Source organism: Clavelina lepadiformis, chromosome 9 (assembly GCF_947623445.1).
Source record: "Clavelina lepadiformis chromosome 9, kaClaLepa1.1, whole genome shotgun sequence".
Classification (NCBI taxonomy): domain Eukaryota; kingdom Metazoa; phylum Chordata; class Ascidiacea; order Aplousobranchia; family Clavelinidae; genus Clavelina; species Clavelina lepadiformis.
The window spans coordinates 12,228,459-12,243,049 of NC_135248.1; the positions used below are offsets into that span (position 1 = coordinate 12,228,459).

The window sequence follows — 14,591 nt, forward strand, 5'->3', positions numbered from 1 at the left end:
CGTTCACGTTCTGCTTCATCGATTTCTCTTTTTTTTTGCTGAGCTTTAAGCTGTGCAGCTATTTTAGGACTTTTATTGCCAAACGCAAAAAGTTTTACTCTACATGACTCATTGTTAGACGCAATCCACGGCAAATTCGAGTAAAGGAAGTGCCCACAATAGACATTGCGATTCGGTATGTGCATTTCACCGTGACTAAAGAATCGCTGCTAAAAGCAACGGAAGAAAGCTTGAAGGTGCGGCTCATTCACAGTGAACAAGTACAACAGTTTAATATTTGGAAAAACGTAATCGCAAATTGAATTCAAGGCTGTCAAAATCTTCCCTACCTGTCCATATTCTGACTACAGTACCTTTTTGGCTAGGATACATCAGGCCGAATTAGGCCTTCACAAAAATATGTAGCTCCGTCATTATAAACGACCACGTAGTATTCGCACACGCAAACTGTTACCAACTTATGTTTACAAGCCCTAAGGCAAACATGAGTCACACGGTAGAAAATCACGTAAAAGCCGAAACGGACATGTGATTTGTTCAGTTCAGTTCAAACGACATGAAAAGGTTATTTGGGCAGGATATAAGAACTTATTATTATCATTATCAAGCACGTCCGCAGTCTTCGCGTTAAAAAGACTGCGCAAAATGCGATCAATAGCAAGGTGGCAAAAATACAGGGTGATTTATTCGACCTCCTTCGCAGTTCCCGATGGGTGTTTAATCATAGACACCAAGATCACAATCAATTTCTACTAATGCCAATGACGTAAGCACTGCTTTCTCCAATTTACGATAATTAATTGATCACTTCCAGTGACCTTTGCGATGCATCGAAGGCCGAATGAACGTTGATCGAATTTCAGCGTTATACCGGTGCAGCATATATGGTGAAAACTCGCCATTAGCAGTGGTAAATGATTCCATTATCGATTGTTGACAAAAATCAATTGCGATTGTCAGTAATGAAGTTTATTCAAGAACTGATACGGAACGTTTGCTCATAACGAAGTTTGAAGCGCAAATGGCTCATCCCTAAGCACACAGCCAACGCCTAGCTCCATGATAAAAGGGTGGTTATTGTATAAATAACAGGCCTACAGTAACGTGGACGCCAACTTGGTATTTTAACAAGCCGCATTCCGCAAATGTGAAAGATAAAACGGCAGTGTACGTGCGTTTAAAACCACGTCATTGTCCTTACACTGTTGTCGTAACACCGAGGGTTTGACGTAAAGCAGATTGGTCCAAGACAGACCTAGGACTGGTTGTTGCGGTCAAATCGGTCAAAGTCTTCTGCAATTCCAAAGCTATTTGCTGTTCCTTATCATCAGGAGGCTTGAGATTGGGTTCGTTGTTAGGCGCCTTCTGGCTCAGTCGTTGGTACTGGGCTTGTTCCAATTTCTTTATCAGGACGCTGCCTTTGTTCAAGGAATGGTGAATGCTTCTATCTGTTTTCAGTTGTTTTTCTGCTGCTGAAATACATCAAAACAGCATTACATCAGACCACAAAACGACTTTTGAAGATCTTCTATTTTTCTTATCATATTTCTAGATATATAAATCAAAAATACAGCCTATACAGAGATTGTCTGCTATATGGTTGGCTATGGGTTTTGTGCATGTGCTCTGCAATATCCTTCTAAATGTTTGTGTTGTCTCAGTAATGATTAGCAAAGTTCTTTATGGAACTGATAAGTTGACCATTTGTCTGTTGCACATCGAGCTATCAGACACTTCACATGATAAATGCCATAAAAAGTAAAAAGTAAAAGTGGGTAAAAGAATGACGTAACATGTTGTTGAATGCTGATACAAGCATTGCTGATACCACTGATGTGTCACTACGAATAATACAGCTAACTAACTGTGTTAAGAAATACAATATGTCAAGAAATAGGTATATGAGATGATAACAACACAGGAGCTATATGATGGTTGTAGGTGGAAGCAACTCTTTAGAACAACTACAAATAACCCAGATCGGATCTCTTTCTTATTATTTTATCGATCTGATTCCCTTAGATGTTATGGCCACAATATTAACAATAGGAATTAAATTGTAGGTTTTACATTACATTAGCTGGCACAGATAACACTATTAATTTAAAACTGCAAAAACTATTTTAATCAAAGTCCAACGAATAAGTTTCGAAACTGACGATAAACAAGAGCATAAGGTTGAAAACAAAAGGCTATTGGTTACCATTGCTGAAGCTAGAAAAGAAAACCTCCTCTGTGTAACCAACTCTGTGATGTTCTAAGTTAAATGCCCAAATTTTTAAGCTCTATCACTCTTTTATTGATCAACCAAATGTGTTATTATATGGAGTTTATGTGCTCTATAGAGAATAAGGCATATTGACTGTACAATTAATTATCAAGAAAAATAAGCAATTTTTGGTGAAGGGATTGCAGGGTCCAGTAGAAATGAAAAGATTTAATTTACCTTTTTGCTGGTCCACTTGTTTTGATTCAATTTCATCAACAAACGAAACATCAATACCAAGTTCTTTTAACGATCGTAGATTGTCAAAGTTGATGCTGGGTTTGGTGGAAACTATAGCTTCACTTTTTCTTGTTGATTGATCATTGCTCTGTTTTCGTCGCTTTGCTTCAATGTCTTGATATGCTTGGCTGTGTGCGTGGTGTGTTACTGTGTCAAGGAGATCTCCTACCATTCTCAAAAGACCTTTGTCAGCGGTGGAAACAAACTCTTGCATACTGTTGGCAAACATGTACCCAGTCTCACTGCCATATGCTGATAAGAGAAGATCACTCTCGTCCTTTGTCAGGTTTGAAATTCTGGAATCATATGAAGGGGCATAAGAACTGAACGGTCCGTAACTGAGATATTGTATGGGAGTAACTTTGTTTCTCTTGTCTTCTTTTGGTTCAGGCATGATATCTATGCCATCAACTAGGTGGCTGGTCAGTGACCCCAGGTCAACCTCCCGACTGCGCTCTTCTCCAAATTCAGGATTTACAATGCTTAGAGTTGTCTTGCCATCATCGTCCATCCGTAGAAAACCCATCCTGTTTTTGGGACAAGTGTCCGCAAGTTTTTTCTGCGCCCGTTTCATTGCCTGTATTGCATCTGGGGCAACTGTATCCTCATTGTCAGCATCTGTAAAACTGACGGCATCTGGATGAGCCTTAAGATCGCCCTCAGTAAGATCGCATTCCATTTCTGAGACATCGCTTTTCGTCTCCCTCGGAATGGATTCCGGAACAGCGGCTTCCACCTCAATGGATTCCTCTTCCATCATAGGCATAACGAGTATGTCTGATATGTCTTTCTTGGATAAATCATTCAAAAAACTTAAAGTTCGTTTCATATGTTTAAGCCTTTCCCTGCTCATAATTTTCATCCCTGCGGCAAGAACCTTCTTAGCAATTTCGTAATAAATTGTGTCCAGTTTGTTGTAGGTGCAGCAGTTGTTAATCATAAGTTCAAAATCCCTTTTAAACTCGTTGACGTCAAAATATTGGTTTGTTATTATTTTGTTCCTCATCGTACTGAAGTCCATCGGTTCACCAATCATTGAGGAGTAGCCAGGGGCTATCATGTCGTTGACCGGCCAGGCAAACACCTCATGGGGATCTTTCCTTTCAAGCTGTTTCAGGATGTGTTCTAATAAATTATTAAGAGCGTTTCGCTTAGCTTTGGACATAAACGGCCGTGGTGTTTCAATTTTTGAAAATTTCTCTATTTGTACAGTAACGGGTTTGATAGGTGGCATTTCAGGCTGCACAATAATGGTTTCCGCAGTTTTATCTTGCCGTGTTTCAGAAGAACTCAACTCCACGTCTGATTCAAGCCCATGCATGTCTGGATTCATGCTTCGTGACTCTGGAGATACAAGCATCGAATCTCGCTCTTCTTCTTCTTCTCGGTGTCGCTTTTTCTTCCTCTTCTTCCGCTTGTGACTAGATCCGCCACCAGGTGGATGATCAGAGTCATACATCACTTCCGAGCCGAGCTTGAGAACCAACTTCAGTGGCGTTTTATCGCTGCTTCCGTAGTCGTCAGCATGCTGCCAGCCAGATGACTTATGCTTCTTGTGTTTTTTACCCATACTTTAAGAAAAAAATTCTCACCACTACTTCTGCACAACAAAATGTGAAATGTATAGACAAATAAGATCAAATACAAGCAGTGAATGTGTACTAAGTTTACTCTGTAATCATAATGTACCTTCTACTATGTCACAGGAGTTTGTTTTATATGAATTTAAATTTTGAATAAAAGTGCATAAAAAGTCATGGATGGTTCGACAAAACAGTAACAGTTTTAAAACACAAAGAAAAAGCACCAGCACACAGTTAAAATCACACAGCATTGTGTATTATTATTATTATTATACTGTATCCATAAGCAAATCAAGTCATTCTGATTAATGCAATAAAAAATCTATTTTTATTAGTTCAGTGAAATTTCATTAGGTAAATATAAATGTATAAAATGATTATCTAACACAATTTTGGAGATGCTACATTACTACAGTATATGTATATAATAAGAAAAATACACAGTATGACTCAAAAGGACTCCATTTGATTTAGATAAAATTTGTCATTCTAAACAGTGAGTTCTAAACTCATTCTACTGCTAACATTTAATATTACAAGATTTTTCAAAATAAATTCACCCATAGTTTACAAACGGTTTAAAATTTAGATTTATTGTACTAAATAAAAACATGATTACTGTAGGATGAGCAGTAACGGATGTGAAATAATAGTATTTATATATATAATTGACAATCGGTAGTGGGTGATAAAAGTAAGACAACAGTAAGTATTCAAACATTACAAAGCATGCATAATTGAAGACTATTTCTTTTCATGCAACATAAGATCTACTGACTGAAAGTTTTATTTTTAAAAAAATGCGCAAAGTTAGTCAATTTGCCTTCATAAATATCTAGTTTTATAACAGAAGTAGCAACTAACATTTTAGGTAAAGTTTGAGCTTTGTGTATGTATAATTATAGTAAGTATAATTTAAAAACACATATAATAGTTTCCAACAAAAATCGAATAGCACCAACAGACGATGTTAACATGTACATAAGTTAGGATTGTCTTTGCAAACACAAATGTTTACTTCATTCCCAGTATGCTACTTTTTGAAATAAGAACACAGCGATTTACAACATAACTAATCAACAGTGTACATGAGGTGAAAAACATCTACGTACTTCATAGCCCTGTGACATGTAATACATAATTGCTAGAGCATGCAATATATTTCTGTTCTGCAAGTGCAATGTTTCCTAGTTGTACGTGTGACTTTCCGTACCACCATGACCAAAACCTTTAGGGCCAAACAGGGCTGAATAGCAAGGCCTGTTGCAGTACGGCTTGCGATCATGTTCAGCATGGCCACCCGGTATTAGAGTTTTCCCACATTTTGTGCATTTCAAACAAGGACGATGCCAGTCCTTCCCCAAAGATGTGACTTTTTCAGCAAAATACACTTCTTTTCCACAAGTTGGACACTTGGGCATTTTGTTTCAACTTTCTAAATTTTTATACGATATACTTCAAAGTGAAGACTTGAGCCTGGTAAAAGTTTAAATAGGCCTAATCTTAGATTCAAAAATGCTTAAATTAAAAAAACATATAAAATTAATTAACATACTGCCTAGTGTTGCCAAACTAGCAAACGCTAGACTTGCAGACTGCATTATTCATTGTAAGCCTCTCAAATTGGATGACTTGAAACGAGACTTAGCAGTGGCCTAATTAAGACAAACTTAAATACCTATACCCTTGTATGAGTATATGATAACCTGTATCTGGATGGTAACCTTAGGTTGCTTGTAACAGGATACTCAACTTTATTAACCTAAAGTATGATAGTCTAATAGGAAGTACAGTATATCAATACAGCTGATGCATCTTGCAAAAATATAAAGCCACAAGATAAAGTTTACAAACTGTATGAATCGTTTATACGTTCATGAATCTCCTGCCTGCAGCTGCCACACTTTCCACTATGGCACATGATCAAGCTCAACACAAGTTGTAGACCATAGAGAAAGAAATTATCGTGCGACACTTTGCGATGTACTGATTAAAAAGATTTTCAATTAAAGCAAGTCAGCACGCATATTGTTTTAGGATAAAATCAATCTTTTTACATCAATAAACGTTGACCAAATTTTTAGCAACTACGTGCTGCTTAGTAAGGTTTGAGGCTAAATATTATCAGCCTATTTCTACAATTCTGGGGTTAAACAACAGCAGAGGTAAGCCTTAAGTTCACGGATCTGCCAACTGGACCCGAGATTAGTTGGGTTCAAATGGAAGCGTGTCCATGCGAACAGTTTATCCTTTCGCCTGCGAAGGGTTAGGATTCCAAGGGTTACCATTCATCCAATCTGCATGTTCTTCAAAACAAACAGTCCAGTTAAACTCAGCCTAATCGAGTTAAATACAGAAATAAAAACCGTACCAGTTTAATATGTTTTCGCTGTAGCAAACTCAACCAACCGCTAAAACTTTCCATTTCCATTCCAATGCTTCTATGAAAATGAATTAAGTTTAGATTTGTGTTTTAATTGCAAAAGATTTACTGGATATATTATTTTACATAACAATCATATAATCTGAATATATTATAAAAATACGTTTTAAAATATGTTTACTCTTTTAAAACTCAGTGTTTACGTGAATAGTAAAACTTTGTGTTGTGTTTATATTGGTGACCAGTTTGTGAATTCTGGAGTGTCCGAACTTTTCTCACTAGGAAATAAAAATTAAGGCCTTGAAATAATAAAATTAACTAGCAGCTGGGCCGCTCACTATTTGTGAAGATTGCTGCTTTGCTTAGGTCCGCAGTTGGATCAACGGCCATAGTTTGGATACCCCTTTTAATTCATCTTTGGAAAACTCAGTCTGGACCAATGTTCAACCACAACAGCTCAACCTAGCTCAACGCTTTGTTAGCAGTTGTTAATTGATTAAGTTTATGCAATAACTTTTAAGTCGAGGTTGAGTTCTCCAGAGTTTTGCGTTAGAATAAAATCGCTTTAGTTAGTGGGATTTTTGGATCTTAAATGTCACTAAATTGGATTAAAAAATGGACATTTAGATCGAAAATGTTCATTTTTCAATGTAACACTTTTGCCCCGAAAAACATGTTTCAACTTTCTCATAAGCTTTAAAATGCACAAAAATGATAATAATTTTAAACTACTGTACAATATTGGGACATTTTCTTAAAGCAGAAGTAAATTGATTGTTCAAATAAAAACTTCGAGTACTGGTACATAAATATGTTTGACTCATTCGATTAAACACATGTTGACTAAATGACGTCTAACAAATAACAATAGGTGGCCTGCAGCTGCGACCTTTTTTAAATAATTAGTTTGACAAAACTGTTCGTTTTTTTCTGAATTTGATATTTAACTACAAATGTGTCTAAAATTTAGAATTAAAAGTCTTAAAATTACGTCTTAAACGTTGTGAAAACTTGGCTTTAAAATTTTTAAGCTTATGTATATATACTTCTACTTTTCCACCCTAGTTCGTACTTAGTAGACATACTGTATGTCAGATATGTTATTTGTTAGAGTTAACAACATTTATTTGTTGAAAACAACTGTCCTTAATATCAACCACAGAGAAGATTTCCAATCACAGTTAGTAAAATTTCCTCTGCAACCACCCTTCAAACTATGTAACAGAAATCCCAAAGTTTCTGAGAAAGCTATTGTGTGGTACACTGGAATAAAGACTAACCAAAAATCCAATGCTTATTTAAGCTTTAGATATGGCATGTAGAAGGCGTACAGACAAATTTAATGGTTTCGGCGACAAACATGCACTTAAATATGGCGTAAAGTTTCTAACGATTGTACATTTCTTACACAAATGCTGTTATGAGAACTCTTAAGCTGAAAATAAACGCTGTGATCTGGAGGTTGGAATTGCTTATGACAACCATAAGACATTGGCTAGCAATAACTTTGCTTAAGCTTTCCCGATAACAAAAACATATTCATTTCCTGAAAGCAATAAAAAGCAGTTAAACCACTACAGGTAAACGGCCTAATGAGTTTAAAGTAAGAAATCACTACAGAACTAATAGAATACATCAAGAATACATCATATTCATTTCTGTAGCATTGCCATAAAACTTATCTACTTTCAAAATGAATTATCACCAATGGCAGTTCTAGCATACACATTTCATATGAAATATGTATATCATTCAATTTCAAAGGAACAATTCGGTAAATTTCCTATGTCAGCAAATGTTCTACTTGATCAAAAACCTAGTTGAAATAGTATAGAGTGCAAAAGCAAAGCAGGTCTATATGCATTTTTCTAAGCAGATGAAATAAAAATGAATATGAATACTTATTGAATAATAAAACGATGTCATTTGATCAGCATAAAGTGGACAAGGCAAGACTAACAACATTGTGTAGAAAATTCAAACAAACTCGCAGAGAGTGCCCAGGATACTAAAACTTTATTACTTTGAAAACACCATCTAGTTTTCTATTCTAAATTTTTATCTAGTCATCGTCCTGGCCAATATACGAGTTATTTTTAATGGTTCTCATAACCAGGCATAGGAAAGGAGCGAGAAAAAACTTCCACTTCTTCCCGGAGATCACTGATCCTCTTGGTGGTAGCTGGATCTTCCTTGATAAATGTCTTAAAATCTGCCAATTTTTCTAGAACATAAAGCAATTTTATGTCTATGTGTGGATAAATAAATATTAGTTTCTCTTTATGTTTTGGACATTTTACACAAAGAGATCTGCAAACTAGGCAACCCTTTCAGAAAACCCAGACAAAAATAACTGGTTCAACATTGTACCATTAGTATGAAACAATAATATGCAATGCATCAACTGGAGATAAAAAGGATATATCCTAAGATTTCTGCTTGTGACAGAAGTTCTCCTTTTAACAAAAGAAGTGTCCACGACTACTATACAATATGGAAGAATGAGAAAACACAGATGAAGTAGTTCACAAGACAACTTACTTGTTTTGCTCTTAGCGTCAATGGCAATTTCAACCCCACGATCAATATACTCCACCACTTTAACAAAGTCTGCTTCCTTGAAATTCCGTGATGTTAGAGCAGGTGTTCCTGCAATTTTATTAATATCAACGTTGTTAACCACTAATTAGATTTTGAAACAATACAATCATAGAAATGACTTCAGTTAATGTTAAACAGAAAAAAAACGGATAATACTTAACAATTAAAATTAATAATGCATTCACTACAGAGTACAGACAGCATCTGTCTCTAGCAATCAGGCTTATTCTGGAATGACACATTTTGGTAGGTTCATTATTGTTTAAATTATTCTTGCCTTTTGGGAGTAATTTCGAAGAAAACGTTTAATACAAGGATCAACCATCTAGTTTTCAACTGTACAAATCACACCTAATATTTTGAAACAACGCACCAAGTCTCAAACCACCAGGCATTAGAGCACTCTTGTCTCCTGGGACGCTGTTCTTGTTGACTGTAACTGAAGCAAGTTCCAGGACCTGTTCGCTCCTGGCACCGTCTATCTTCTTGGGCCTCAAATCGACCAACACCAGATGGTTGTCAGTGCCACCTATTTCGTACAAAAAAATTTTAAAAATTTGTTGACCTCAGAAAGTAGGTCAATCTACTGATAAAAACAAGCTTGAGAGATATTTTTTCAGCTGTTTATTTACATTTTCAGGGTAGAAGAAAAACAAGTAACCTGATACAAGTGTGTATCCCCTTTCAAGCAAGGCACTTGCCATCGCTTTTGTGTTGCTCATTGTCTGTTTCTGATATTCGATAAAATGTGGTTCCATGCTCTATTATGAACATGCTTTAATACAAGGCTTATTGTCCTAATAATTGAAATTATACCACAATTTGTAGCATGCACTGTTTACTAGAGACCACAGTATAGCTTATAATACTGATAAAACTTCCAACATTTACAAATTTTACTGCAAATTTCCGTTTAGTGACATTGTGCCACATATTGACTGATTAAACTCAAAAACACAATAAAGTGAAAAATGCAAGCTGACCTGTCTTAGTGCCACAGCCACTCCAGCTATTGTAGGATTATGAGGGCCACCTTGCAGACTGGGAAATACGGCAAAGTTAATGCGATTCTCCAAATCGTAAAGCGTTTCCTTTCCCGTCTTTTTATTGACACTACGCACTCCTTTCCTAGTTGCAAATATTTAAAAGATGAAATAAGGACATCAATGTTAGAACCTACAATGAGTTTTAAAAAATGTTAACATGTGTGAATTGGAGCAAGTACACAACCACATAATAAAATAAAGCGCAAGTCCATGGCAATCTTGGACATTCAAATGCAAATACCTGTAAAAGATCAAACCAGCTCGAGGACCACGCAGAGTTTTGTGAGTGGTGGTAGTGACAATGTCACTGTGTTCGAATGGTGACGGGACCAATTTCGCAGCAACTAGACCACTAATGTGGGCCATGTCAGACATCAGGTATGCATTATGCTGGTTTGCTATCTGCAACATGTAACACATTTGCATTCATCTGGGTTTTTGAAACAAAGAAATATGGGAGCGTGCTCATTAATGCTGTAGGTCTCATGAATGTTTAACCAAAACCACTTTCATAATTTATTTGAAAGTCTAAAATCTCAAGGTTTTGAAGATAAAACGACTAAGAAATTGTTGCTATTACAGTCGATTGAACACAACTTACGTCTTTCATTCCTTTGTAATCGATCAACCTTGAATAAGCACTTGCACCAGCGATGATCATCTTCGGTCGAAATAACTTTGCTGTTGTCTCTAACATTTCCATGTCAATTTCACCACTTTGGGGCTAATGTAAAATTAAAGTAGAAATTGCATAAAATACATATCATATAGATAAAGAAAATAATAAATATTGCAAAGCAAAGCAGCAATAGGTGAAGTCAGGTTAAAAAACGTGACGGTGGTAATAAAATTTTTTGAAGTGAACCAGTGAGGAGTGTCATAACATAAATGTATCATTAATAAATCATGTATATATGGTAACTGGTAACCTACATTCAACCGATAAGGCATAGACTCAAAATAAATGCTGGTGGCTGATATTCTCTTTGCATCGGTCATAAATCCGTGAGTTAAACTGCAAAGCAATGGTGAAGACGATTGCAACAAAATGCATAACACTGCTTGATCAATTATTCAAAAGCTAGGAAGTATATAACCATGTAAAACAACCCTGGCATCTTGATTGGTGACCTGCCCTCAGGCAAGCAAAGTCACGCTCATTTTTCAAATCACACTTGACTTGTATTGCTCATCTTATTTTAGAAATGTTGATGGACAGACAATTTATCTCAAAACAGCATGTCTACTTGTGTCTTGAAGCAAATTAATTTAGACATATTTTCACATGTCAAAATAGATGCATCCCTTATTTCATAGGTTGTGACTTATAAAACACTTCATGCTGCATTGATCACATAAACACAGTTGTTAATATTAAAAGTAAATGATGATTTTTTTTCAAAATTTCAATTGCAGAATCTTTAATAAACAAATTAAACCATTTAACAGCATACTGAGACTTCTCGAGTGGCAAAATGAAAGGGAAAATAATGTTTGCCAAAGCATTATAGTATATGGCATAGGTTACTTATTACTTACTGTCCACCATCAGGCAAATCCAGCCCCATAATTCTGTCATGGGGATTTAAAACAGCGGTATACACTGCAAAGTTAGCAGGTGACCCTGTAAAAGTAAAATTAGATCAACAAAATTCAAATAAAATCAGAAAATTTCTACGACATTTATGCCATACATGTATAATTGTATATACATGATAAATAATATTTCATGCTGCATGTGCAATTGGCATAATATTTACCAGAATATGGCTGTACGTTTATCCCCCATTCATCAGGGTTTAAATCAAAAGCTTCCAAGCCACGTTTACGACACAGTATTTCCAATTCATCTACGTGTTCTGTACCACCATAGTAACGTTGACCTAAACAGACAATTCTTCACATATGCCATTTACTATATTTAATAAAATTAATATATTACTGCAAAACATTTTTAAAAAGACAATCTAAAATAACAAGCGTTGAATAATGGGAAGTCATAGAATTTAAAGGAAATGAAAAATGATACATTTAGGACTTCAAAGCTTAAGCAAAAAATTATCGTGACAGCATACCAGGATATCCTTCAGAATATTTATTAGTCAAGCACGACGACATTGCTTCACTGACTGCCCGTGAACAAAAGTTCTGAAATCAAATATGTGCAATGTTATGAATGTACAAAGTAGAACACTATGGTAAAAAATCAAAAACCGCCAAAATTATATATAAGCAATCTTTAGCCATTTGAGATGTCAAAAACAAATAAATTGCTTTGGAAAAACTTAAAAACACCATCAGAAACATAGCATTAACATATACAATACACAGTCCTGATTAATTTATATTGCAACGTTGCAACTGTTCGGTACAAATGCTTTCAGAAGCATTGTAACAAATGAGTAAATATACAAATATAAACAGTGCCTTACCTCCGATGCAATGAGTTCCAAACCTCGAACCTGACGATCTTTTTCTCTCCTGATAATTCCGGTAATTTCTGGATCATCCTGTTCAAGCGGCATGCTTCCATTCCATGATGCTGCATGCCTCTGTGCAACAACTAAAAAGTTTAGTTCATCATAAGCATTAAATCATCATAGCACCTTTTCCAGCTCCTCTAAGTACTGGTACAGTACATACTTTTCCAACTTTTATCTAAACATTTTGGGCTTAGTAAAAAAATTTATATAAATTTAAAGTGTGATATCAGTTTCCTAGATGTTCTCATACCAAGGTTTAAATCTAAAATGGAAAATTTGTAGAACAACAGGCTAATGAAGGCATTCTTGTAAAAAAATGTGTTCATTATGTCAATTGATTATGTTGATTATGAAACTGTGCAGCTAGAGCATTTTTTTTGTCCTAAATGTGCAAATAATTCTCCAGGTGAAGTTAAAACAATAAACTAATAAATATATTTGCATTAAATGAACACATTAGCGCCATTTCGACTTCAGATCCCAGCTCTGCGAACTTGCACATCCACTAGTCGCTTCGGGTTCAAATGACATGATACAGTGTGCAATATAATTCTCTTGAACTGTACTGCCCAAATATAGAGCTACATTAACTGACCTAATAAAAGTTTAAACTTTCGGATTTCTCCATGCATTCCTCACATATAATTATCATTGTGCATGTTAAATAAATGCTTGTGCTGTACTGCACGACACAATGTCACAGAATGTCTTATGTTTTACTAAGTCGAATAAACGTTTTAGTTAGAGTTTTTACCTTACTATTTGTCTGCAATTAGTGCTGGCAAAGAAGGACACGTAGCCTTCATGAAAGCCAGCTTAAGCAGAGTTTATTAACACAGACAGATGATCTACTAACCAGTGATCACTACAAAAGCATTAGAATCATTTTTACCGATCCAACATCATTTCTAGCCTTTAGAAGGGTTTGGTGCAGATGTGCAAAACCACACGATGCATTTGTCTGTTTCTATACCAGACTCTGCTACACAAATGTGGTGTCATTTGGTTGTGCACTGCTGAACTAAACGCAATTTTATTGGCACGTGTTCATTTCAAAATTTCTACAACAAGGCCATGGCCCAGGGATAACGTGCAATACGCTATTTTACTGCACTGACATTCAGCTAAACTGGAGAGTATACAGCAATTTTCAAAACGAAATCTTGCGCACAAAGACAAAAAATCTAGTGTGAATTGCTGACGGCGTGTATTGAAAGTGAAACCTCAGATCTTTGCTTATTTATCCTAAATTCGCATTGCATTTACAAAGCACTTAAATTACGAGTTCTACAGGATGAAAAATACATCAAATCGACGGTATTTTCAGCCCAGGTGAAGAAGTAATTTGAAAATTAATCAACATAACTTACATTGAAGCTTGCCGCAAAAGCTTTCTTTCCAGCAAGTCCAGAAGATGATCTAACAAGCGAGTAGAATGCCCGATTCATGTTGACACTCGGTAGTATAACAGCAAAACCAAAGATATCTAATGCAGAAATACTTTTGACAGCAGGACAGTAAGGATACTAGTAAAAGTTCAAAGCGCACTTCCTAGCCAATAGGAGATATTTGCCGATGTGGGTCACGCCGGTGTCGGCGCTGCAACCACTCAGGCCATTCATGTTGTGCAGCGAAGCGTGATTGAGAATAGTTTGTGTAATTTTCTATGACGTAAAATGCGCGATTTCAGATGGCCATAAATAGCGCATGCCTTGGCTAAAACTTTCACGATCTACCGAACGCAACGTTTCTGCGCAGTAAAAACTTTCTAGTTTTGTTAAATTGTATTGCAGGCGTTGACCTTTTAAATTGGAGCGTATTTTTATGACTTATGCTTTATGGTTTTACATTGTTTAACTCACTATTTAAAACTGCATTTAAGCAATAGACAAGCAAAATAGGACAAGCAAAATATTTTAATGTTTTTTTATTAGTAAATTAAATGTTAAAATGTCGGTCCCAGGCCTACTAGACACCAATTCTAAACTT

At 35.8% G+C, this 14,591-nt stretch overlaps 2 protein-coding genes across 3 annotated transcripts; both read right to left on the minus strand.

The window, feature by feature from the left end:
• Window positions 1-667: 667 nt before the first annotated feature.
• Window positions 668-5,268, minus strand: LOC143470295 (bromodomain-containing protein 7-like). 2 transcript variants are annotated; one of them, XM_076968336.1, is made up of 2 exons: window positions 2,447-5,268; window positions 668-1,469 (listed from the first exon to the last, which is right to left on the minus strand). In XM_076968336.1, the coding sequence occupies exons 1-2, from the start codon at window positions 4,074-4,076 to the stop codon at window positions 1,198-1,200; spliced, it is 1,902 nt and encodes a 633-aa protein (XP_076824451.1). In that variant the 5' UTR covers window positions 4,077-5,268; the 3' UTR covers window positions 668-1,197. The 2 variants fall into 2 exon arrangements, with proteins under 2 accessions (XP_076824451.1, XP_076824450.1); XM_076968335.1 differs by having other exon boundaries at window positions 668-1,472.
• Window positions 5,269-7,750: 2,482 nt separating this feature from the next.
• LOC143470873 (serine hydroxymethyltransferase, mitochondrial-like) lies at window positions 7,751-14,207 on the minus strand. Its single transcript, XM_076969161.1, has 13 exons — window positions 13,973-14,207; window positions 12,552-12,671; window positions 12,195-12,267; window positions 11,880-12,002; window positions 11,659-11,743; window positions 11,053-11,134; window positions 10,721-10,843; window positions 10,361-10,521; window positions 10,057-10,201; window positions 9,735-9,834; window positions 9,447-9,602; window positions 9,014-9,121; window positions 7,751-8,696 (listed from the first exon to the last, which is right to left on the minus strand). Exons 1-13 carry the CDS (start codon window positions 14,048-14,050, stop codon window positions 8,569-8,571), a joined length of 1,482 nt encoding a protein of 493 aa, XP_076825276.1. The 5' UTR covers window positions 14,051-14,207; the 3' UTR covers window positions 7,751-8,568.
• Between the last annotated feature and the right edge of the window lie 384 nt (window positions 14,208-14,591).

Coding starts and splice junctions, on each gene's coding strand:
- LOC143470873 (XM_076969161.1), bottom strand. CDS start 14,050: ATGAATCGGGCATTCTACTCGCTTGTTAGATCATCTTCTGGACTTGCT. Junction 12,672..13,972: donor CTTTTGCGGCAAGCTTCAAT/GTAAGTTATGTT, acceptor GTTGTTGCACAG/AGGCATGCAGCATCATGGAA. Junction 11,744..11,879: donor AAACGTACAGCCATATTCTG/GTAAATATTATG, acceptor TTACTTTTACAG/GGTCACCTGCTAACTTTGCA.
- LOC143470295 (XM_076968335.1), bottom strand. CDS start 4,076: ATGGGTAAAAAACACAAGAAGCATAAGTCATCTGGCTGGCAGCATGCT. Junction 1,473..2,446: donor ACAAGTGGACCAGCAAAAAG/GTAAATTAAATC, acceptor GATGTATTTCAG/CAGCAGAAAAACAACTGAAA.